The sequence below is a fragment of the Heptranchias perlo genome, chromosome 30 (genome assembly GCF_035084215.1).
Source record: "Heptranchias perlo isolate sHepPer1 chromosome 30, sHepPer1.hap1, whole genome shotgun sequence".
Classification (NCBI taxonomy): Eukaryota; Metazoa; Chordata; class Chondrichthyes; order Hexanchiformes; family Hexanchidae; genus Heptranchias; species Heptranchias perlo.
The window spans coordinates 22,210,466-22,237,430 of NC_090354.1; the positions used below are offsets into that span (position 1 = coordinate 22,210,466).

General features: G+C 41.5%; 1 protein-coding gene across 1 annotated transcript in view; it reads right to left on the reverse strand.

Annotated features, from left to right (window-relative positions):
• Positions 1 to 633: 633 nt before the first annotated feature.
• LOC137299988 (uncharacterized) overlaps positions 634 to 26,965 on the reverse strand; it is a 31,453-nt gene continuing 5,121 nt past the window's right edge. The window contains exons 2-12 of the mRNA XM_067969042.1: positions 22,296 to 22,470; positions 20,260 to 20,427; positions 18,914 to 18,964; positions 13,532 to 13,601; positions 12,421 to 12,485; positions 11,416 to 11,458; positions 10,064 to 10,109; positions 9,427 to 9,558; positions 8,731 to 8,857; positions 5,731 to 5,855; positions 634 to 4,729 (exon numbers count right to left, since the gene is read on the reverse strand). Coding sequence (XP_067825143.1) covers positions 2,998 to 4,729; positions 5,731 to 5,855; positions 8,731 to 8,857; positions 9,427 to 9,558; positions 10,064 to 10,109; positions 11,416 to 11,458; positions 12,421 to 12,485; positions 13,532 to 13,601; positions 18,914 to 18,964; positions 20,260 to 20,427; positions 22,296 to 22,436 — 2,700 coding nt within the window. The 5' untranslated portion in view covers positions 22,437 to 22,470 and the 3' untranslated portion in view covers positions 634 to 2,997. The remainder of the gene's footprint in view (positions 4,730 to 5,730; positions 5,856 to 8,730; positions 8,858 to 9,426; positions 9,559 to 10,063; positions 10,110 to 11,415; positions 11,459 to 12,420; positions 12,486 to 13,531; positions 13,602 to 18,913; positions 18,965 to 20,259; positions 20,428 to 22,295; positions 22,471 to 26,965) is intronic.

The following is a 26,965-nucleotide window of genomic DNA, read 5'->3' on the forward strand; positions in this document are numbered from 1 at the left end:
TTAGGAAGGCCATAGTTTTGAAGGGAAGTTGCATCAGCTTTTAGGGAAAGGCATTTGATTTGACATTGAATTCACCCTCCTCCTCAGCTCTTCCTGTTTATTTCTCAATCCTTACATCTCATTGGTTAAGGAGATACAGGGTTTGTCCCGTCATTCACCAAAGTCCCAGGTGCCCTCACTGCACAGTTATCAACTCGCACTTCCAGCAATTTTGTGGGCAAAAAAATGTTAAAACCTAAATGTGTACGAGCAAGTCTAATGGGGCACACCGCGAGATGCCATGCTCCAGCAAAATCTGGCCCTATATCTATCCACTGTGAGCAAGTTGGATTTTTTTTTGAAACTCACATTAAAAAGAAACGAATACAATTCTTTTGGTTAAATCAATTCAGATTGAAGTAAGCAATATGCAAGGATGAATTAAATCAAACAAATTGAGAGTGTGGATTAAATTGTTCCATAGATTATTTTTAAAGCCTTATCACAGTTTAATAATATTCGATTAAGTTGTGAACCTGGGAACTTTCACATAAGTATTTATTTATTCCCATTTTTTAGACTAAACAATTTTATGGACAAAGAGCTGTATTTCAACATTTATTTCAATGATTTTCCACAAAATTATATGCCAGCCAGTGTACATTTCATGATTAAAACCATACATTTGTATAGATTTCAAGAGCTGATGTTTGACAGAAATGGTTCTTTACAGTAAGTAATGGAGGATTAAGATCAAGAAAGCAATTTTGTACTGTCAAAAGAATGACATCATATGCAGAACTTGTTCAGTTACTTTAATTAATATTGAGTTTTCCAAACCAGAAAACTATTGAGTTGCTGATACTAATGCAAATGCAAAGTCCAATTCATTTCTAAGTGATACCAACAAATACTCTAGATTTTAAAAATCTGGATGAAGATGTTCCAAACTTTTTTTTTGAAAATATGGCTTATCCAATGCACTGTTAGTCAACCCAATCAAGCCTCTCTTTGGAACTACTGTATCTGTGTATCACACATTTCCTGGATAATTAAGATCAGAAAATGCATCTGCAACCTGTTCACCTTCAAAATGCCAACACCAGAAATGCAGCAAATGTAACTTTAAACAAAAATATTTAATTGCCAGAATTTTGGTGGTAGAACTACAATAACAAATTTACTGCTGATACTCCTTTAAGTTTTTCAGAGATCAAATGCAACTTTTTAGGTTTAAAATCATAAATTCCTGAAACATGTTTACAAGTACAATTTTTACCTTTAAAATAATAGAAATTAGACTAAACTGGATTTCTATTTGAATGTATGGGTGCTAACAGCTCATAACAAATGTGAACTGTATATTAAGAGTGCATGTGTTTATTTGGGGGGGAGGGGGTAAAACACTTGCAATAAAATAAATTTTACAAATTGGTCTGGATGGAATCATGTCACTTTTAATTTTTCCATCTCTTCAAAAGTCATCACTTCTAATCTCCTTTACATAAATAGAAATAACCCAATGCCCATCCGTTCCTAACATGGATGCTGATTAAATGGCGTCTGAGCCAAGAGAACCAAGAGCAAGACAAAGAATGCAACTTGCATTATGGATGATGGAGATGCTCATTTACATCATAGTCAGCTAAGTGACTTCTGGTTGAGTGGATACCCAAAACAGCAGGTTTATGGGACACAATAAATGAAATATCCAGTATCTCCCAACCAGATACTGACTTTTTTTTTAAGGGGGTAAAGGGAGTAACTGTGTAGAACTTGTGCCTCATTCTTGATTATAAATTGAGTGGGGACTGAATGTGATTGTTTTCTCTGAAACATATATGTTACATTTGCAGCGTAGTCTGGGTTTAGTAAATGAATTAGCAAGTGTGGATTGAACACCCATCCCTAGCTAACAATCTGTTCTTCAGTATTCAAAGCCCTAGCTGGCATCAGAATATTGAAAATTGATAGTAGTGACCATTCTGCTGCATTCTGACTGTTTAGAATGCCTATAATTAGTGAGTGCTAATGATTTTATGCTGCATTGTCGAACACTAGCTCAACAAGAATGAAGCACAAGATTGTTAGCACTCAAAATAAGCCTATTTCAATCATATAAACTACAACTGTGTGCTTTGAAACAAAGCAATAAACTCATCTGCTGTATAGAATACTTTATACTGTTGCTCCAAAAAGCTGCTGTCACCTTACTAGTGAACTTTTTATTTAACACTCTCTCTCTCTCTCGTGTGGCTGCTTACACTTGTCAGCTACTTGTAAGGAAGAGCACTTTTGAAGATATTGCTGAGCACATATGAATGTTAAATTCTGCCATGTTATATTCTCAGCCAGACAAGAAGCCCACACAACCGGCTCCTAAATCTATACCAATGCCACTTTAATGATCTGTTAGGACGTGGACAAGAACTAATGGGAAACTAAGAAGTCAACCTTTCCCTCGGGAGTGGGGAGAAGAACTCAGCCTTTGTACTATGCTTCACTTCATCCAAAATCAGATTCTACACAGATCTGCGGGCATGAATCGACATCCTACCACTCTATAGAAGAGTGCAATGAGCTGGATATACCTGCTAACATAGAACCTTGTATGCCAGTCTCATAATGTTCAGATTTTATTTTGCTCATATAGTGTAGTAGAATGAAAACCACAGTAGTAGTTAAGGGAGAGATTGCAAAATGTGGAAGGGGGGGGGGGTGAACACTCCCTTTTGAGAAAGTAGGACATCCCATAGCCAATGGTGGACTAACATATGCTATTTAATCTACTGTACTCCATTTTTTATACCAGAGGTAAAATTGAAGCAGATACTCAATCAGAACTTATGTATTAATCTGGGACTTGCAACTTTAACAGTTTTGTAAGGTGGACTCTGAACCCATTAGCTCTCAAAAGTAAAACATTTACAATTTATAAAGTATGATGAAAGAGTCAATAGAATCTTTCAAATAACTTTGACACAGTATTATTAATTAGTGCAACCATCCAGATATGGCTCAAATGCTATACAACAGTGTATTTGTTTCAGTTCGGCAGCTGGTTAGACCTTTCTCCTCTTTGTTGATCCAGTCTACTTCAGATTTGTCCTTTAATACAGAGTATAACTGAGTCTCATACTCTGCATCTTTCACAATAACACAAGTCTTTCTCAAGAGTTCCACATCAACAGATTGGTCTTTGGTAATAGCTTGTATATTGCCAAGTCTTGAAGGCAACTGAATATCCCATTCAGATTCTGATGAAAATGTATCTGTGGGAAATATGTCATTTTTAAAGGAGGAATGACAGAGGTTAGTTAGGTTGGCAGAATTGTTACATCCATTTTCATTTACTTGAACATTCGTTTTTGCACATAGGAGAGTGTCAGATCCGAAAGATTTCTGGGCATTGGTTGTAAAGGAAGAAATTAGCTGCATTATAGTATTTCCTGCTACATCACAGTGTTCAATTTCCTCATTTGTTATTTGAATTTCAGCTTCACCCATAAGTGCACTACTGAGGATTACTTTGCTGCTTTGAGATGTCAAGCCTTCTGTATTCTGAGGAGCTGTTAGCAACTCTTTTCCAGCCTGAGATGTTGCACTGCTTAAAGGAATTTTCATTTGCTCTTTGTCATGCAGAACAGTTTCACTGGTTTGAACAAGTAAAATTTCTTCATTTACTTCCTGACTACCTGTAGCTGTAGTGTTTGGTAAGTGGCTTGGTTTCACTTCACAATCCCAAACGACTCTTGGCGTCCCTTGGTTTTCACATTCATTTTCGGCGCTACTGCTTTGAAAGTCTACTAGGCTTTCTTTACTAGTCAAAGGCCTGTTTAAGTTAAACTTAGCAGACAAATCAAAATGCTCTCCCATGGAGACGTTCATAGAATGTGTAGAAGGAAACACATTTTGTTCAACACAAGTATGAGAAGTAAAGGTTTTATCCAGAGTAGATAAATAAAGCTGTTCTGCATGTGGCTGGAAAATATGTTCATTGAAGTTACTGGCAAGGGAATTGCTATTTTTAATGAAAGAGAAGCAATCACATACTCCAGTCAAATCATCCAATCTGGGTCTCGGGCTCCTCTCGTTTTGTGAACTTGTGTCGTTAGAGCGTTTGCGTTTTTTGAAATTACAGTTAGTGCCTGTTGTAATTATATCACAATCAACCTTCCATGACTTAGGGATGGCCTCTACACAATATGAAATTTCTTCAGATGCAGATTTCATATGCTCCTGTTCATCCCGAAGGTAGCTTTCTGAAGTTTCCTCTTTGTCAGCACCATATGAAATTTCTTGCACAAAAGCATCTATAGCATCCAGTTGTCCATTAGGCATGTGGCAAGTTGCTCTCTCTGCTGGTACTCCTGTATTAAAGTCCAATGAACTGCAGTCTGGGGATTTCACCACCAACTGTTTAGAACATAAGGCGATTTGATTCATTAAACTGAAAGATGCCAGCTCATGATCCTGCTGAAGGGGACAGGATCTGTGCCTATTAATTTCCAGTCGTTCTTGGGTTCGCTCATCCTTCGTTTTGTCAGCTTCCATGTGACACAGCTTTGAATTCTGACCAATCTCATCAATTCTTTCCAAATTTTCTGCAGGAAAATTCATCAGTTGGCTTCCAGCTACAGATTCAAGTGAAAGTTTTTCTTCTCCAAGAAAAAGGTCATTAACAGCCTGCAATGATTCCATATACATTTTGGATAGTGAAATTCCAGGACTTGAAGCAGACTTCATGGATCTGAATTAAAACCACAAATCTATATTAATACACAGGTCAAGCAGGCATAAAATTCAATATATCTGAAATCCTGCAGTTTTCTTGAACCATTTTTAAGTGAAATTGGTGCTAAAAAGCTCAATTTCTGGGCTTTGAAATTTTGATTACTAAAATAATCTGTTGGCTATTAATCCATTTCAAAAAGTGCCATGGTGTTCAAAAGATAGGACATTAAGGCACAAAATAAAATATTTTCCCCTCTTTGGAGCTAAAAAAAAATGAAAAAACACATCCTGCTATTGTACTTAATTTGGCTTTAGAATTACACATTGATGCAGTCATAGAAATACTATGGAAGCAACAATACAGAAACAGGCAATTCAGTCCAACCAGTCCGTGTTGGCGTTTATCCTCCACACAAGCAAGGAGTTCCAATCACATTTATCCACCCTGTTCCCAAATCCCCTCAACCCCATTTCCTTCATCCACCTATCCCCACCCAGGCATTTCCAACCAGAAGCTAGACTCCCTTGGAGCTCACCTCCCCTTTTCATTGGGTAAGTGAAAGCATGATTCAGGAATGTTTTTCTGTTTCCCAGATTAGCTATCCTTGTACTCTTTAAGCAGGTTTGCCTATTTAATACCAAATTATGATCAGATTCATGCTTTGGATTCACATCCAACTGTAATTCAATCTGTGTCTATTAAGGTCCAGAAGAACTGGATTAAGGTTGACCAACTGTATTTTACTTGGGAATCTTTACAATCATCACAGAGGAAATATTAATCCCACCACACCACAGATGAAATGAAACATATTTCAATGTGGCATCCTGTCCCTTATCTTTGAAAGTTTAAAAGTAGGAGTTGTGTTTTGCCGATTTGGTAGAGACTCAGAATACATTTAGGGGAAAATAATGTACAGCCAGAATTCTCTGCTTAAGAGCAATATATTGATTCTACAAAAATACATTTAACAACATTTATTCAGGGTCAAAATATATATGTTTTAAGATTTTTACCGCTGGGTGCATCCATTGCTTTGGTACTCTACAAATTCATTTTCTAATTGAGACATAATACCATCAAGGGCTATGAACTGAGAGGGGTCACTGGCGAAGTCTTGATGCTGCTTCGAGTGAAGATGCTGCAAAAGAAAAGTAAATTAAATGTCTATTCTTTTCTAACTGCTTTAGTTTAGATTTTAAAAAGTTGCCACTGCAACCTCAACTGCTATGATATCCTCTCAGCATTAGCAAAGCAGCACCCAAATAACACCCGTACTTTTATGCAGCTGGAGCATTATTGTATTAACATTCTTTATTGATGCCATTCCTTTTTAAACACCACTATAAAAAGGCACATCTAAAACATAATTACATGTTCAGTTGACTCAGCTACCAAGTACTCTTGGCTCATGCAACACAATCTCAGCAACTACTTGTTCCAGAAAATCATCTTGAGATTCACTTCTGAAAATATCTTCTGCACTTCCTTAGCTTTCTTTGAGCAAATCCATAACCACATATCAGAGGAACAGAAAATCCTGGCAGCCACATTGTTACCATGGATGTGCTCAATCTAGCTATTCGGGTGATACCATCTGCATTTAACTAGGCACTACCTCTGACTACAGTAGAGACTCATGCTGTAGCTATACTAAATTGGGTAGATGATTTGTATATAAGTTTAACCCAACGAGCAAGGTAGGCCAAGTTCAGGCTAGTAAATAGGTAATTTCCCTTGTTGATCTGCCTAAAGATGATTAAGGAGACCATGAGTTATTCAAAATATTCCCCCATTTCATAGAAAAAGAAATAGTCTGAGCAGAATGCCTTTTTAATGTTCAGGAAAAAGCATCAATTTTGTTACTGGCATGGTGAATATTCTATCCCTTGCTACTAAGCTGCTCCATTAATAACACCGATGGCGAGCGTGTCCGTGCATCCTGGAGTGGCTTCATAAGAAACATTAACAGCTATAATTTCAGATTGCCTTGAGATCTGTAGGACCCTGGGGAACTATTCTATAAGTTGGGAAATCTCATCTGTAGCCTATAATGTGATGTCGCCCCAGAGTGTTTCTTTGGCTGGTGTGAAATTGCCACTCCTGCTGTTGCCTAGGAAGTTGTCCTGGGGTGTATTGGAAGTGTCCCTGTTGGTGGTGCCATCAACTACTTACATTTCTATAGTGCTCTTCATATGCAGAGGAACTCTGGGTGAAAAACAATGGGCTTAGTGATAAAGCCAGGTACCAAATCGAGATAGATATGGAACCTGGCCCAATGTAACACGAAGAGGACAATATGAATATGAAGAACGAAAGAACAATGGAGCCCTAGGGAGCTGACCATGTGGGCACAAGAGGAGAAACCCATGGAGGAGATGCAATGTCTCTGTTGTGATCGATATCAGCGAAGCCAAGAAAAAGCAATGCAACTGAGGTGGACTGCAGAGGAGAGATGGAGGTTGGAGTGGTGGATGATGTGAAAGGTAGTGAACAAGTTGAGGAACATAGCAAAAGACAAGAAGGAACAATAACATGATGCAATGTGTTCTTTTTCTAGTGCGAACTCTGTGCTGGGAGTGGGGCGGGAGCCGATTGGGTAGTCTCGAACAAGTTATGATGCAGTCCAAGATCTTGGAAAGAAAAGAAACATTGAGCTAGTGTGGCATTTAAAGAGAATGGAGGAGATTAAGGGGCGAAGTGCCTTGCGACGTTTTGCCACGTTAAATGCCCTGTATAAATGCATGTTGTTGTTGTTGTTGTTGCTGCAGCTGCAGTTTTGAAGGCAGCATGGATAATGCCAAAGGATAAAAAAATAGGTTGATAATAACAGCAAGCACAAGACTGAGGAGGGGAAGTTGGATGGTCCAGAACTGAGATGGGAGGGTATCAAGGGAGCAGGTAGTTCGCTTCACAAATGAGATGAGCTTATTAAAAGATAAGAGAGAATTCTTTGCCCCAGAGGGCTGTGGAGGCTCAGTCATTGAGTACATTCAAAACAGAGATCGATAGATTTCTGGATATTAAAGGCATCAAGGGATATGGGTATAGTGCAGGAAAATGGTGTTGAGGTAGAAGATCAGCCATGATCTTGTTGAATGGCACAGCAGGCTCGAGGGGCCGGATGGCCTATTCTTGCTCCTATTTCTTAGGTTCTTATGTATGTGCTTAGAGGAGGCATAGCCAAGAAAAAAGCAGATGGGAAGGTTTGGAGTGGAGGGGGCATGGGAAGATGTGTGGAGGCAGGAGCAGCTGTGCTGATCATGATTTTTTGATTTCAATACAAATAAGTTCATGAGCTCATGTATTTAGTGTCTGATATGAGGTTGTAGTGGTAGGAGAAGACTGTTATTGATGCAGTAGTTTAGATTTTTTTTAACGTCCCGGATTATTTTGGAGTAATAAGCAGATTTGGGTATAGAACGGGAGCAATAGTACAGTTTGAGGCAGTCAAACCAAATCTGGCGATGGACAGGCAGGCTGGCCATTTGCCACGTGGATTTGAGGTTACAAAGGAGGGTGTTGCCCCAGAGGGAGTGGTGCATGTCGGAGACCATCTGGAAGCCAAGAGGGTGAAGGTGGTGGCAAGAGAGCCATGCAATAAGTTGTGGGAAAGGCATTCGAGTGCCATCAGAGCAATCTAGCAATGAAGGAGACCCAACCTGAAGGTCTCCATAAGGGTAAGAAAATTGACATTTTAGCTAATCATCAAAAATTCTGCTCAGACAATTGGAAAAAAAATTCCTTCCCCTTTGAGGAAATGCTGGCTGGTTGTTTAACAGGCCCAACATGAAAGTGAAATTCCAAGAATCCATTTAAAGAAAAAAATAAAGAACATTAGGCATGGAGCCCATTGAATATGACATCTTACACACTGATAATTTTGCAAATATTCTAATATTACCACAGTTCTTTACAAAAGGAGCACAACTAAAATTATACAATGGACAGAATCAGTTCATCAAGGCTATGTTTGGTCCTATTTGAGGCACTATTATAAAATATTATACACTTACTGCAACAAGGTCATAGAATGTCTCATGGCAACATTCACAGAATCGCTGCCGTTTCTTTTCTATATGCATTGCTGCTGGTTTTGTGAAGGTTTCTAAATCTCCCTCACTGTTAGTCATTCTACAGCCCCTGTACAATGGAAGAGAGTTAAAATGGTCATGAATTTGGATTACAACTGCAAACGATGGTTTTACACACATATCAAGAAGCACAAGAATGGAACAACATCTTCCAAAGCAAATTAACAAAATAACTATTGGGACAAAGTGTTCTAGTCATGATGTGAGGTTTCTTTTAGCTATTAGACATGGCTACACATCCCACAAATATTAGATATTGCAGAGTCCCATGTAATAACTCACCAAATTATACACCCATCCCAATGTTTTCCAAAGAGAAAAATGAGGCAATTGTAACAGGCTTTGTGAATGAGTAATTGTGAAGTAGTGAAAAAAGCTGAAATAATGTGTCATTCCAGTTAAACCCAATTGCTGGATGGCCTGGATAAAAATTAATTTGGGAAGCTGACAATATGAGTTCAACAGTATTTTAGATATTTCCCCCCCCCCCCCTTTATTAAGCACTTACCAGTCATTTTAAAACTGGACAGAGCTAATAAAACTCCCACTCATAAAATCCTGGGAGTTAAAATAAAAAGTGTACTACCAAAACACAGTAATCTATATACAAATGTTTACCCAAGTTTGCTCTTTTGTTCTTGACATCCATTCCTAGATTTCTTCAGAGGATCAAATGCACTAAATCCTCTATGGGATTTGTAGTTCAGTTCTGGATAGCTGACAAACTGCTGGTAGAGAGGTCTAAAATGCCTGTGCACACACACAATTTGTCAACACTTACAAATAATTCTGTAGACACTGCATAAATTTAATGCATCTAATCAAGTTTTTTTAAAATGTAGTGAATTTTAATTAAAAACATACAACAATGGCTTAATTTATACAAATCTCAGTAAGGCAACTGTAAAAAGCAATGGTAAGTACAATGAGCATTAAAATATTCTAAAAATTCACTTCCACATTATCAATATTTCATTCATAATGCCAAATATTCTGATCAGGTTTTGACAATCGTAATGCACAATGTATTATTCTGGTACGGTGGAACAGTGCTCTTTAAGGCCGCAAAGTCTGATTGTTGTTAAGTTAAGTGTCAGCCTTGGCTCAATGATAGCACTCCCACCTCTGAGTCAGAGGTTGTCCACTGTACTGATTTTGAAAGATGTCCAAATGTTCATTATTCAAGAACTACTTATAAACAAATATTAAATAATATGGTGTCATCCTTGTGTGGAAAAGATATCAGCTGGCTTACCGACTGGAATCTTCAATTTTAAGAAAGGGTTGTTTTAGTTTTCCCGCTACTCAAACAAAAATGAAATGAAAGGTAATTAATAATAGTAGTACCCAGAATCAACTGTTTTATAGAGAAAATTTAAACAGGAGCTACTGTGTGAATGAGTAGTACTGACAAATATGACCAGATACAGCATCAAAACTGCATTCACCAAGGACCGACCATTGCAGTGTGCTGCAGATTCAAATCCCAACCTGTTAGCCCTGTAATTCTCTATAGGCACCATTTCAAGATTGGATTTTAAACAAAGCCCCATCACAATAACAATGCACTTCTTGTAATTTTTATTTTACTGGTGAATCTTCCATGGCATTGCCACAGAAATCTGGATTAAGTGTTGTTTTATGAGGACAGGATTGTTATATGATGTAATGCACAAAGTCTGATTGTTAAGTTAAGTGTCAACCTTGGCTCAATGGTAGCACTCCCGCCTCCGAGTCAGAGGTGGGTTCAAGTGCCACTTCAGAGACTTGAGCACATAATCGAGGCTGACACTTCAGTGCAGTACTGAGGGAGTGCTGCACTGTCGGAGACGTAAACCAAGACTCCATCTGCCCCCATAGGTGGATGTAAAAGATCCCACGGCACTATCTGAAGAAGAGCAGGGGAGTTCTCCCAGTGTCCGTGCCAATACTTATCCCTCAACCAGCAGCTAAAACAGATGAGCTAGTCATTTATTTCATTGCTGTTTGCTGTGGGCAAATTGGCTGCCACGTTTCCTACAGTACAACAGTGACTACACTTCAAAAGTACTTAATTGGTTCTAAGTGCTTTGGGACGTCCTGAGGTCTTGGAAGATGCTTTATAAATATAAGTTCTTTCTTTTCTTTAAACGCATGCTATTTTAATTGTTGTTTGGTCAGGGAACCTTGATTACAATGCACTTGTCAGTTTCGTGCTGTAGCACTCAGTATTTTAAGATCGTTCAACATCTGTAAAAATGTGTAACGTCCCAAGTTTAACATCTACGCTAGACTACGATTTTTAATATTGAAATGCACAATACATTGGTCTATTCCAGCATGATAGGCACAGCAGTAAGTAAATACTGGCAGAAGCCAAGTGCAAATCTGCAACTCAGAGTATCCATTATATTGGGAAAGGCAGGGAAGCAACAACATGGATTTAATAGATTTAATTTCATTTACAGAACATTTCCTATGATTAATAAAAGTTTCTGAATGAAACAAGATAGCCAATATTTTCAAATTTCCTATTATAACTATACACTTTGCAAATAGATTAGCAAACTATTTTTGCCACTAGCATCAAAAATTGTATGAAAAAACATGAGTCATATCATAACTGACCTTTTGCACGCTTGCAGATAGATTTAGATGAAAGACCATTTCCCTGTAAAATATCCCAAAAATCAATTAATTTTTTTTGCAATTGGACTTTTAAAGGCTTTATTTAAAAACACAGTTTCAGAATCAAGCACATATTTTTGTTTCCTTAAAAGCTAGCAATGTACTGTAGGTTAAATACTAGTATGCATATGGATATTGATCACAATATAAAATTGGCCAGGGAAGACTTTATGAATTTGTACCTTAGTGTAACAAATTCAGGGTCACTGGATTGGTATAATTCTTATTGTTAACTACGGTGTTTCTTTCTTCCATGCACTTCAATTTATTTCAAGGAGTTAATTACAAATGGAAATTTACAGCCATTAAAGCTTCAGTCTAGTCAGTCAAACATGCAACTAAGACAAAGCATTATTACTTCATGTCATCCATAATTATCAAATTTACTCACGAGATTCAGATGACATAAGCATCAAGATCAACATTCTGAACCCTCAAGACTTGAAACAGTTCTTTTTTAAAAAAACTTTTCTTTTTATATCATTTATTATACTATTGTCTCAGTAAAATGAAAACAACTACCAGCAGTTCCAAGACTGCAGCTGTTACACTAATTGAAGAGAGACTATGGTGCTGTCATCACTGCATAATATAGCAGCAACAATTTACATGATAAAATAGGAAATTTTTGCCAAGGATTTAACAACCCAGCATATCATATCTTAGAATTGCATTATTAAAAGGGTGCTAATCAGGCAACCATATTCTACATCATCAATAAAATCTCTTCGTCTTAAAAGCAGAGCTGAAGTTGCATTAGAATGCTCTTTGTTTTATTGAAACCACACAAAAAATCATAAACAGCAGAATGTGAATATGATCAATTAGGCTTTGTTCAGAGATCCCCGAATTACTCAAGCTTTGCTCTTCTGGCTTATATCATTTGATACCATAGTCTCATCACATATCTCAGGTTTAAAATATATGGACACATACAAAACTTACCTCAGGTTTTCTATCGGCATTTAGCAATTTCTTAACACCCCTTTTTTCAAAATATGCCAATAGATCTTTGTAGCAGTTAAGGTTCAAACACTTTTTTGTGGGGGTACATGCAAGATTTTGAATACATGTCAGAATATATCTGATCATGATTCCATTATTGGCAAGTGTTATCTAATTGTAAAGGTTTATGAATAAAGGGGGATAGGAGATTTAAAAAAATTGTGAAATATAGAAAGTATTCCTATAACCCCCTACAATTAGATAAAGCACCTCTACCACCCAGAAGGACGAGGGCAGTAGGTGCATGGGAACACCATCACCTCCAAGTTACCCTCCAAGTCTCACACCATATATCGCTGTCCCTTCACATTCACTGGGTCAAAATCCTGGAACTCCCTACTTAACAGCAATGTGGGAGTACCTTCACCACACAGACTGCAGCGGTTCAGAAGAAGGTCCACCACCTTCTTAAGGGCAACTAGTGATGGGCAATAAATGCTGGCCTTGCCAGCAACGCCCACATCCCAAGAATGAATAATATATAAATGTACTAAAACATATTTGTACATGTAAGATTTGTATGTATTTTATATAGGGGTCAAGACCAGGTGCTGCATTTAGGTCAAGCAAGAGTCAGAGAAGTGAGGAATAATTTGCCTCATGTGTGACCATTTTACAAAAATGATGGTACAATGTCAGCAACAAAGCCAAAAAAACTAATTTTGTTTTTGTTGTAAAATTGCAGTTTTCCTTCAGTGGTATGTTATTTTCCGATTATTTTAGGTTCTGCCAGGCAGTGCAGCTCTTTTGAGATTCAGGTTCTTATCAGCTTCATGTTAGGACATAAAAGATCTTATAGACACACATACATTCGTGCACAGTCTTCGCCACACAGTGGTAGGTCTAAGCTATTACACATTAACAGGTACAGTACTGTAGAGGAGTTTGTATAATTTGCAAATATTTCTGGTACGAATTAATTACGCAAATTTCTAAGTACATCAAATGTACCAAATTATGCAGTTAATAGAGTAAAGCTTGCACACACACACACAGTATCCATTACAATGGTTATACATACAAAATGTCACTTTACAATTAGAAAGGATACCATCAAGATGTAGGATTTTCACTCCCCAGGAACATGCATTGGCCAAAATACTGTTACCAGCACCACATTCCTGTCAAAAGAAACAAATTAAAAAGAGGGCCTATTAGCAGTATTGCTTTTAAGTTGTTGCCTTTGAAAATCATGTTAACACAAGTAAACTTTCACTCTGCTGATAAAGCCGACAATGGGCTCGATTTTCGCACCCCTGAACGGGTGCGTTCGTGGCCGGGGGGGGGGGGGGGCTGTGAAAATCGGGGATTCCCGGGGCGGGTCCGAAGCCCGGCTCCAACCCGCCCACTTCCGGGTTCCCCAGTGACGCGCTGACATGCGCGCGCAGCCCCCGCATGTGGGACTCCCGCCGGGATCCCACTTAAGGTAATTAACCAGGTACTTCAGGTCGTTTACAGACCTGATATTTTAGGAGGGGTGAGATTTTGCAATGAACTGAGACTGTTTCCCGTACTGGGGGAAACACTCCCAGTTGAAACGGACGTGTTGCAGCCACCAGCCTGTGGCAGCTGCAAAGGTCACTTGGGACAAAGTTTGGCCTCCACCACCCTCCTCCTAACACTACAATTCACCAACTTGGAACCTCAACCCCAGTGTGCGGACACATTTACCTACCTTGCGGACCCCCTCAAAAGTACATCTTCCGGATGGGGGCCGCCGCAGTTGCAGTCATGACCTCCTCGGAGGACGAACAGCATCACCAGCCTCGCCGACCACCTCTGACACATGGAGCTCCACAACACAGTGCTGTGACACATCCACCTGCACAGCAGGAGGGAGGTCAACCGCAGAGAGAGATGCATCGCAGAAGGAACTACCCTCGCCACTGGGTCTACAGACCGAGGCTCAGCTTTCTGGACCTCTGAGGAGCAGTGCATACGGAGGCTCAGAGTCAGTCGCCAGGTAGTCGCGGACATCTGCAGCCTCCTTAATGACAAGCTGCTCCCGGATGGACCGAGCACTGTCTTCTTACCTGTCGCTGTCAAAGTCACCACTGCCCACAACTTCTTCGCCTCCGGATCCTTCCAGGGTGCCACCGGGGACATCACCGGGGTCTCTCAGTCGTCTGCACACAAGTGCATAAGGCAGATCACTGACGGCTTGTTTCACAGGGCCTCGCACTATATCAACTTCCCCATGGATGATCTCAACCAGATGGAGAGGGCAGTGGGATTCCACGCTGTGGCTGGCTTCCCACGGGTGCAGGGTGTAATCGACTGCACCCATATAGCAATACGAGCACCTCCACACGAGCCAGGACTGTTCGTCAACAGGAAGGGCTATCACTCCATTAACACTCAGCTCATCTGTGACCACCGCAAGAGATTCCTTCACGTGTGCGCCAGATACACTGGCAGATGCCACGATTCCTTCATCCTCAGGGAGTCCACCGTGCCGCCCCTCTTCCACTCACCCAACACCCGCAAGGGCTGGCTCCTCGGGGACGAGGGATACCCCCTGCACACGTGGCTTATGACACCTCTGAGAAACCCCACCACCGAGCTACAGCGTCGATATAACGACAGCCACATTGCTACCAGGTCTACAATTGAGCAGGTTATAGGGCTGCTCAAGATGCACTTCAGGTGCCTAGATCATTCTGGGGGAGCGCACAACATGGCACAACAGAGAGGGGTGTCGCTGGAGGAGGCCCCATCCACATCTGCTACCCATATTGAGGAGGAGGAGGACGAGGAGGAGGAACAACCCATGGGCAGAACAGCGGCTCACCTGGCTGCTTGTGAGGCCAGGGAGTCACTGATGTGTGAACGGTTCTCCTAACATGTGAAGAGTCCAGTCCTCATCACCTGGACAGAGGAGCGGCCATACCAGTACCCTCCCCTGCCCCCTGCACGAAACAGTGGTGCAACTACACCTACACCCACTGTAGAATGACCCAATGGGTGGCATCAAGTGTGCGTGTTCATGGTGAACCCCATGAAAGGTACCTATTCCACAAGCCAGTCAAGAATGGCCAAGACGTGGCAGTAGTGGTGATAATAAGAAGATTTATTATGAATGTGGCAGAAAACAAATATAAATAAAAAACATGACAAATCGTCAAACACCCTTGTGCATTCCCTTTGTGCTCACAAAACCTTCGCCTTGCGTTTACGGGAACCCCTACGTGGTGCTACCCCTGTGGCTTCAGCAGAGGTAGTGGCAGGTTGCTCTTGTCCATGCCCCGACCAATTAGATGCTTTGCACGGACGCCCTCTGGGTTTCGGTGCCCATGAGGGCCCCTCCAAAGACTGCTCCACCTGCACCTGTGCAGGGGCAGACTCGGCCACCTGGAGAGGGGGCAGCATTGCGGGTACTGGTTGAGAGGGGGGACAACGGGTGAGAAGTGGGAGCGCTTTGAGTGACGTCCCCACTTCCATGTCCCCTTTCACCATCATCCCTCTCCTGGCCCAGGCCCACATCACCCCTTCCACCCTGCTGGATGACAGTTTGGAGGACTTGTGTGAAGCCTTGGCAGGTCAGTTGTAAAGTATCTGTCAGCCTGTTTAAGGCGGCAGAATGTTGCTCACCTTGAATCCGAACGGCCGTTGTCAGGGCCTGAACGGACTCATTGTTGAGCCGTGCTTGACGCTCGATGGAGGCTAGCCTTTCCTCCATCGCAGACATTCCCACACCTACCCGCGACACTATCTCAGAGATGCTTCACGTCCCTGTGACAGTATTCCACTCATGCAGGAGTTGGACTCCTCCATCCTCTGCGCGATTGTGGAGAGTGCGCGTGGCAACTGTTCCAGTACCTCAGCAATGTGCTGCTGGCCCTCGATGACTCTCCTTTTCATGGCTGGCCCCCAGGGTTCAGCATCTGGGTCCAGCTGAGCAGAGCCTGGAGAAGAGTGCTCCCACCGATGTGGACTCTCCACGGCTGCCTCTGCTCACATGTGCGTGGTGACTCACCATGTGCAAGCCCAACTAAGTGAGGACGGGGACCCACCAAGGTGTGTGTATCTGCGCTGGTGGATGGATGGCTCAGATGTGACGATGGACCCTCAGAGGCCAGCAGGTCCTCTGAGGAATCGCCCTCCACGGTCACAGATGGGCCTGCAAGAGAACAGAAAGCAATATTAAGCATGTGGACAGATGTTGAGATGCTGCAGATGCCAAGTGATGCTAAGATCATTCGTTATCATGAGTGCTGAGTGTTAGCTTTCTGTCACCAGCCGCTTGTGCAATCCCAGTCTTGGCATCCGCAACAGAAAGGCACTCCAGTGTGTGGCTTATCTCCAGTGCCCGCTGCTCCGCGTCTGTTAGTGCCACCTGGTGTGGTGGGCCCCCTCCGGTCCTTGCCCTCTCCTGGGTATTCTGGCATCTCTTCTACTATCAAGGCAAAACACAGAGGCGTGATTGAGTGATGGTTCCATGGTGATCCGCTGCATGCATTGGTGTGGGTGGGGTTTAGCGTGAGGGAGATGCATGGGAGGGTGCGTGTGTGACATAGCCATGAGATTGTATGAGGATTGGGTTGCGTGGTAGTGTTCGAATGGGAACTGGGGTGGTGAGGTACGTGCAGGCAAGGTGAGGATGATAGTTGAGTGGATGTGAGGAGTGATGCGAGAGCGTTGTGGTGGCAGTGCAGAAGGGGTTGCATGGTGGTGGAGGTGATGTGGAAGTCGGAGTGTGGGAGAATGCGTAAGTATACTCACTTTGGCTGACCTAGTTAGGTCATTAAATCTCTTCCTGCACTGCACCCAGGTTCGTGGCACATTGCCGCTGCTGGTGACCTCCTCGGCCACCTCCAGCCAGGCCTTCTTGGTGGTGGAGGGAGGGCACTTCCTCCCATCAGATGGGAAAAGGATTTCCCTCCTCCTCCTCACCCTATCGAGCAGAACCTGGAGTGTGGAGTCCGAAAGCCTTGGGCAGCTTTTCCTCTGGCCTGCTCCATGTTTCAAAATTGGTTGTTTGCTGCAGGAGGAGCATTGGTGGCCTGCCCCTTTAAATAGGGCTCCTCCAGCTGACAGCCTATGCTGCGCATGCGCAGACGGCCCGCTGCGCAGCTTTCCACTGCGAAACCCGGAAGCAAAGGTAAGTGGCTTCAATTAGCCTGCGATTGCGTGCGGAGCACCCCGATTACACTGGGCACGTGGGTAACGCGCCCAGTCGACCCCCCGCTGCGTACCCGCCGCCATCCTAATATCGGGCCCAATATCTCTCTACAGTAATAAGGCCAGTACGTTAGCAAAATTTAAGCTTACTCAATTACATGAAATTAAAGTTGGATTCACTTCTGCAGAGTAATTCTGTAAAGAAAGGTCAGGAATATTCTAGTTTTATACTTATCCTCATACTCCCATGAAAATTTAGAAGTCATTAAGAAAAGTTAAGGAAAAGACCATTTGGTCCATTGAAGTTCATCCCTCTACTGCCCAAAATCTTCAATCTTTGCATCCAATTCTTTTTTGAAAATCCTTAATGCTTTTGACCCTACCACTCTGCCAGGCAGACGATTTCAAACGTTTTACCATTCTTAGGAAAAAGTAGTTCTTTGTAATAACTATTTTCAACCTATTTTTCATTCATTTTAAAATTCATGTCCTTCAGTCCTACTTTCCTGGCCTACACTTAAGTAATAATCTGGGTTTACTGTAGACCATCTTTTTTAATACTTTGACAGGACCCCACCCCCACCCCACAACTATAACTCCTGTTTTTGAGCTTCTCTAATCTTTCTTCAAATGGCACTTACTGTGGACAAATGCAAGATAATGAGACAAGAGAAATAAATAGTGGGAATGTAAACTAAATGCTCAAGACTACAGGACAACACAGGAGTGTGATCTGGAGGAATTGATGGATACCTCAATGAAATTGACAGCTGTGTGTGGGCAGCAATAAGGAAAACTAACTGGATCACAGGACATATAGCCAGAGGGAGAGAGCACATACCATGGGATGATAAAGACTCTGTGAAAGACAGTGGTACAGCCATATCTAAGGATGCACCCCAGTGCAGGCAGTGGACACAAAGGAGGCTAGGAGCCTGAACACAAGCTATGTACTAGCCTCATTAGACTCACTGACTCAAAAATTAGGCACCTTCACATAATGTAGCTGGAGTTCCTGAGCTGTGCTCCATCCATATAGCATTAGTGTGGAATCGCTAGATACCAAACAGAACAGGAATCTCAGCTGATATTTCCCCTCTGTATCCCCAGAGGCCAATTGCAGCATCTCCACTGCTAACCCAGTTGAGATCAGCACTCAACACACCAAAGATTGAATTTCGGACCTTTTGGTTTATATAGCTCAGTACCATAACCTACCCACTAAGCCACAATCAGCCTTTGTAGATTAATTGAGAACATTCTAATATCTGGTTTTAACAATTTATTGAATGTTGACAAAATAGCTTCTTACATTGTTCTTGATCACCGTTTCAAGTAGTCGCTTTCCCCTGCTGATCTGCATCTGAAAGATTGGTTACAAACACCAGAGTAATATTTCAGTACAGTAAACTTATGGAAGGATGCATGCCACTGCACAGTGTGAAAATAACCACAGCCAGATGTCAGAACTGGCTCCTGCTACTTGGCACCTATCACTTTACTTGTTACCCAGTTGAACAAGCAGGTGCAACATTATTAGAAAATAAATTAGTTGCAAATTTTACATTGAGAATATCTTATTGTGCACGATAGCAATATATAGTTCCAAGAAGAGATCTTGAAAATGTTTTAAAAGCAACAGGTCAAGTAGTAAAATTCTGGAACTAGCAGCTACATATGGCCTTCGTTTCACTAGGCTAAAGAGGGGAGAAAAGTTTCCATTCCAGATCATGATCTAGCAATACTTCGTGTATGAGCATGTTAACAGGATCAGGCTTAATGATAATGACTCCAACAGTCAAATAGCCTACTGACACTTAATGTCAACAATCACATGAAGAATAGGTGATTGGGAAGAACAGCATCTGTGGAATTAAACTCTAGCATTAGTCACCCTTTTGGGAGTCGGGAGGTAAGGAGAGAAAAGTGGAGGATAGGGGAATAAATACCAATATAGTCAGCCACACAGTTGCAGCATCATTTTCAGATAGGGCTCTGGATATTTTATTATCCATTTTTAAGAGCTGAAAATATATGTCGGCTACAACCAAACGTAGCAAAATTGTGAAAATTTCCATCCGTAAATTTGATAATTTGTATATTCAGAATTGAAAGTAACTGAAAAGAGGCTAAGAATTATGAACAAATTCAGTCACATCTCTATTGAGGTGACTTGAGCTTTTTTTGATTTGAGGATAACTGCTTCTCCATATCTTGAGGTATAGAGTAACTGCAGCCAAATCAGCTATCAAGAAATCTGATCACATGCCAACTTGAAGTAGCCACAAGGAGTGGCTTGGACAATCCTCTATTTGAGGAAACACCTATGCAACAATTCCCAAAGCAGCTGGTGATTGATATCAAGATCTCATCAGTGTAGGAGTGAAAAATCCCAAGAAAATTGCACTCGCCACAGTTGCCACCTAGTCCGCTCATAATTTAAGTGCCTGCAGCACAAACACAGTTGATCTTCATTCTGCTGATCCAGCTAGCGAAACTGTTGCCCAAACAATAAACTCAGCCCAAAAGAGCTGCAAATTACTTCAATTAGCACCAGGTGGGTCAAAAACAAGACTGAGCAATTGTGCACCTTTATTTTGTAGAGTAACAGAATGCACACATACAGAATTTACCATCTCTGCTGTTTTGCTCACTTACCATCTGGCCATCTCGAGGATTGACTGGATGAGAGGAACTAGCTTGGCTGTTTTTCAAACATTCCCTGTTTGGAACAGATGCCAAATTGGCTGATTTATTCCTAAGCCTTGCTTCCTTGCTGTTGGAAATCACATAACTCACTTCTTTACTGAGAAAACTTTCTATTGTCTGAAATTCAAAGACAAAAACATCCGTGTTAAGAGAAATAAAAGTGAACCTACAAAAATGAAACCATATATAAAACAAAAACATTGTTCATTTATTGAATATAATTTCCCAGTACAACCTAGGGTAAAGTCCAGACAAGTTACTTTAGATTTGTTTTGAACAATCCTTCCAAGCAAGGTTAAAAAATACTGCACAATACTCCCCATTTACTAGACTTAGTGAAGGTGTCCAAATAATGGACGAGATAACAGAAAGCAATTGGTGGCCAGAGTTCTATCTCAGTAAGCCAATGTCTTTGGGAAAGAGGAAGAGAAAAAGCTTTAACAGACTGTAAAGAGCATTTGGGATCATGTCACCCAACATCTGCAGACACATTTGCCAATAAGAGTCACTGGATACCAATTAATAGCAGATACCCTGTAAAACTTTATAGCCCATAGCCTGGGCACTCAGTCAAACTGTAGCTCCCCTATTGCTATGTCCAAAAATGTAGCCAACTTAGCACAGACCAGGTAACACATCTTGGAACATCCTGGTTTGTATGCTTAGCTACTTACTGGACAACCTGCTTCGCTATCGAGGAAGTCCTCTTACAAGCTTCAGTCCTTCAGCAGCTGTTTTCAGAATTAGCAATGTGAACAAAAATCAGAGCTCCTTGCTCTAGTTTTGTTATATTTGCAACAGTTAACAAAGTAGAAGATGGTGAAGGGTGCCCAAAACGGTTTTTCAAAATTATATGAATAGGAGTTCATTTATGATGGAATGCTTCCCCTGCCAAGATAGCAAAATTTGTTTTTATGTAGTTATTCTTTGTAACATCAAATTTCATTTAGATTTGTTAAAAAAAACCCTCACCCCCGACAGCCTGGAAAAAAATAGGATGAAAATTTGCAGTTATTAACAATTATGAGCTAATCTTAATTCCTCTTATCCCCATAAAAACATAATAATGTTGAAGTGCTTCCTCCCTTCCAATTTTTTTCTTCCCTACCCCCTTTTCTGTTGCAGACAGTCAACTGTCCTGCAGTCACATTTTCACATAATAGCAACTGTAATAATGGAAATCCAAAAAACAGTAACAGGATCCTCACTCTTTCCTTAAGAATCCTGGGTATATACCACATGATCCAGATGTCCTGTATATTTCATCTTTACATGCCATACTGAATTTATATAGATCCAGAATTGGCAAACGTTGTTCCTTAAAGATTGATGTCATGAATTAATTTAACAACTTTGCCATTCCTTGATCCTCTGGAACAGCAGCATTACACTTATCTCTCAAACGACCTGTCTGGCATTTTATCATCCTTTATGTCTTTTAATCCCTCTTACTGCTGTCATTTATCAAAAGCTAGATATGAATGAGGGAGGAAATTCAACCCATCCACAAATACTGATCCAGTGTCTCCTTGTCGTACTGCCATGGTTTAATTTGGAGTGTTGTGAATTTATCTTGTATACTTCTGTAAAGTCACCTCTCAAAAGCCAAAGTCTCAGTCTTTCCTCAAAACTTAGTCCTTTGACATTAATCTTGCCTCTTCCAACACGGATAGTTGAAGATAACTAATTACTGTATGATCCCTAGTCCTCACTAATCTTTATTAAACGCACTTTAAAATATTTCTGTTTAGTATTTGGATTTTTTTTGACCTCCTTATTCAACCAAAGTGAGCCCATCATTTACTGCACAACTGCCTGGAAACAGTATGGTATGCAATTTTTAATTTCAAGTTGGAACAATTTTTAAAACATAATGAAATCCTTGAGGATGGTTAGAATGTTCTTGTAAAATTGATCAAAATATTAAAATAGCAAAGAAATAATAAGCTTGATGGCAATTCTGTTATATGTAGCACTGTACATACCCCTCCCAATTTCTTCACAACATCCTCCAGAAATTTTGTGTTCTTATTGTTTGGAAGATCTAGGTAAAACGCCTTCCCAGAAATTGGACAATTCTTTACTGTGCCATCTTCATACTCTTGCACCAAGCACCTGCGTGACATCTTCTGTGCTACAAATGTCCCTGCAGATTTTCTTCTAATAAAAGAAAACAAACAATTCTACTCAGTGTCAGAGATTTACAAACCAAACACCTTAAATTTGAATTCATGTGAAGCTGAACATCCAAGAGGCAATCAGAACAAGTTGTCGTTCTGTTCTAGCTGTTTATAAATTGCTCTAGTGCTGTTGGCTCGTGTTGTACAGGTCTCGCGTAGCCAGCAGCAACAAAGTAAACTTGCTGGTAGTCAGGAAGACACAGTTAAAAAAGTGGGTTTGCCCAGCCACTGGTTTTACCAAATAAAGTAAGTTAATTTTGGTGTTACCACTGGTTCTGATATCCACGCACCAGGAGCCAACGGCACTAAATATGATACAAAAGTAATAAAATGTTATTCATTTTGTGATAGTAAGGGCCCGATATTAGGAGGGAGGCGGGTTGCCAGCAGGGGGGTCGCCCAGTAAAATCGGTGGGTTCCCCACGCGATCGTAAGTAAATTGAAGCCACTTACCTTGGCTTCCGCGCTGGAAAGCTGCGCAGCGGGCGGACTGCGCACCTGCGTCATAGACAGTCAGCTGGAGGAGCCCTATTTAAAGGGGCAGTCCTCCACTGACTGATGCTGCAGAAAGGAGCAGCCCAGGGGGAAGGCTGCTCTCAGGTTTAATGATGCCTCACTCCAGGTCCTACTGGATGGGGTAAGGAGGAGGGGGAGGACAGAGAACTTCTCCCCGGCGGATGGGAAGAAGTGGCCTGCCTCTGCCACCACGAAGGCTTGGCTCGAGGTGGCAGAGGAGGTCACCAACACCAACATATCACGCACCTGCATACAGTGTAGGAGGCGCTTCAATAACCTAAGTAGGTCAGCCGAAGTGAGTACACTTACTCATTCCCCTACACGTCGTCTGCCACATCACCGCCCCCACCCCACATCTCCTTCTGCACTGCCAACACTAATCTATCACATCACTCCTCACACCCTCTCAAAGCTCATCCTCATCTTACCTGCACTTACTCATCTCGCCAGTACTCATCCCACCACTACCACTCAACCCAATCCTCATACAATCTCATGGTTCTATCGTATACTCACCCTCTGATGCATCTCTTTCACGGTCAGCCTCACCCAACCTGCCACTACCTGTGCTGCAGCCACAGGGCATGCATCACATATGTATAGTAGGAAGCATAAGGCAAACGTGTCGTGAGCATGAAGGGGATGCACAAGAGTGTTTGAGGGTTTGTCATGGTTTTTACTTATATTTGATTGCTGATCAACTCAGATTACATATTATATTGTCACCACTACTGCCACGTCTTAGCCATTCTTGACTGGCTTGTGCAATAATGCCCTTTCATGAGGTTCTCCATGAACATCCTTGATGCCACCCATTGAGTCACCCTACAGCGGGTGTATGTTTAGTTGCATGACTACTTTGTGCAGGTGCCTGTTGCGCAGCACTTTGTTGTGTAGCTCCACGTGGCGGAGGTGGACGGCATGGCTGGTGAGGCTGGTGATGTTGCTCGTCCTCCAATGGAGTGATGAATGTAGCAATGGAACCCTCCCACCCCATCCTGATGGTGTGAGTGTGAGGGGGTTCACAAAGTAGGTAAATGTGTTTGGACAGCAGAGTTTAGGGAATGATTTAATAATCTGGAGTGTGGAGACAACGGTATGGCAGGCAAAACTTTGTCTGAGGTGAAAGAGTGCCCTGCTGCAATGAATGAAGGTTTACCTCGCACCTGTTAAATGGACCTTTTCAGCTGCCACTGGCTGCTGGCTGCAACACGTCTGTTTAAACAGGGAGTGTTTCCCCCAGCATGGGAAACACACTCTGGGTAGGCCAAAATCTGAATCCTCCTAAAATCTCCAACTAATGAGGTCTGTAAACGACCTCAAGTACCCAGATAATGATCTTAAGTGAGATCCCGCCGGGAGTCCCGCATGCGGGGGCTGCGCGTGCACCGATTCACGTCATTGGGGAACCCAGGTTGGAGCCGGGCTCCGGACCCGCTCCAGGAATCTCCAATTTTAGGAGCACCCCCGCCACGAACGCACCTGCTTGGCCATCCGAAAATTGACCCCTAAGTGTCTCACACCCCACTGACCAAACCATTCTGTAAAATGAGCCTGGCTCAGTTATTAGGTTATTTCAATAATTGAAATGCGAGAGATTCCAGGTTCAAATCCCTGAGTCCAGCTACTTCCCCCCTTTTACTGAAAAATCACAAAATCCATCTTTTGTTATTGAACTCAATACAGTCCAAGGTCATTAGGACAATTTACTCAACCTCTGACCCAACCAATAACGGCCTTTAACGAAAAAGAATCAAGGCCCTATTTTTGACTTCACATAGAGCCTCAGAATTTACACATTTCTGTGTAGCATTGTAACTCAGGTTTAAACTCCACTGTCCTTGGAAGTATTAGATTCCTGTATTAAACCAGTTAGGCTGCCTTTATACTGCATTTCTGGCATTGGTGCAATACTCTTTTGGGCACCAATCCAGCACCAGTATAAAAAGGGAAGATAAAGATGGGCATTAGCTTGAGTATTAAAATCAGCCACTGCAAAGTCCCACCAAAACAGGTAAACTTCTAAAGTTTAAAAAAAAATCTGGTTGGCCAAGCGTAACACCATTCATATCTTAATGACTCAAAAGTACTGTCTCATCAATTGGTTTCAGTATTTACTGCATTTGGGAGATCAATGCACAGCACTCTGCGTGCATTTTGAGTATGCATCCTTGTGGAGTTCTGCCTTCCCCAAATACACAATATTATCAGAGGAATTACAACCATTGCAAAGTAGTAATCTCACCTTAGATTTAAAAGAAATACATCTTCTAAAACAAGAGCAGCAAAGTTTTAGCAGCTGATCAGTGACACCCAGCGATGATTGCAACAAGGACAGGTATCTCATGAAATTGACCAAACTGGTTACTGGGAACACAGGATGTCCCCATTTGCACTGCTGTGAAACTGATACTAAGCCCATTATAGTACCTCTCTTTTTTCTCTCTTTACAGTCCCCCGGCTGTGGAATTTGCCTGCAGCACATTTTGGTGCATTTTTCTCTTTCCCTCTAGGAAACATATGTTATGTAGGCTTGAATGTGATTATGTTGGGACAATTTAGGACACTGAAGACTGTGGTCTCCTCCACCCTCAACCAGACTGCTAGTCCTCTACAAGGTCATATCTGTAGCAGTATAACTATTGCTAGCACTCAGCCAAACCTCCAACTTAATACCAGGAACACAAGAGATGCACCTCAACATTCTGTATTAAAAAGCTTGAGATAGAATTTCAGTGATAAAACTAGATACAAACTCCTGAAACTCTTTCTAACCACATAGAATTCTGTCCTTTGCATGTACATCTTTCAATGCTTGTTGAAGTATACATGAAGTGAATTTTGTAACTTGCACATTGATATCCTGATAGCATGTTTTGATGAAACTGTGCTCCCAGCAACAAACTTGGTCAATTTTATAAGATATTTGTCCTTGTTATCAAGGGGCATGGGGATCGGGCGGGAAAGTGGAGTTGAGGTCGAAGATTAGCCATGATCTTAATGAATGGCTGAGCAGGCTTGAGGAGCCATATGGCCTACTCCTGCTCCTATTTCTCATGTTATAGTCATTGTTGGTTGTCACCCAAAAACTGCTATAAGCTGCTGAAACTTTGCTGTTCTCATTTATAAGATATATTTCTCTGAACACCAAGGTGATATTATTGCCTTGCAATAGTTAGAATTCTTTCTGGGTATCCATTCAACATTATTATCATTCACAAACTCCAAGCTTCACTTAATTCTCCTTTTCCCACCACACACACATACTCATGCTGCTGTGTGAGTATGTGTGCATGGGAAAAGGAGAACACTTGGCCAAAGGGACAAGCAAATAAAAAACACAGAGGGCTCTCAACAATCTGTTTCAAACCAAGTGGTGAAATGCAGGAAGCAGTGTTCATCTGTAGATGGTGGATAATTTAAATAAAAGGGATGCAGGCTTTAGACATCAACTGAAACAACTGTAAAAATCTGACAAGTTAAAAAGTCTAAAACCAACACCTGCTTCAGTTGTGAAACTTACTTTAAAAAGGCAGATTTTGAATAAATATTTGCATAGTATTTACAGCTGTTGTGACAAAAGTTGCTGGACTACTCAAAAATTGTGAATGCTGGAAATTTGAGATTGAAACTGAAAATGCTGGAAAACTGGTCAAACAGCATATGAAAGGGAGAAGATAGCTGAACATTCTGGGAAGGAATTAAACATTAACTTACCATTTCTCTTTCAGGTGCTGTCTAAACTCCTATGTGTCAGCATTTGCAGTTTATACTCTTTGTTAACAAGTAGCTTTCATGACATTCTTATCATAAAGCTCATCTACAAGGAGCTTCTAAACCATTTTTGAAATAACTATTAGCAACGTTACCACTAGGATTTTCATACCATATCTCTTTGGTGTGTGAAAAACTCCAAGAAGTACATTTATAGTTTTTGTTCATCTAAACTTGGGTATCTG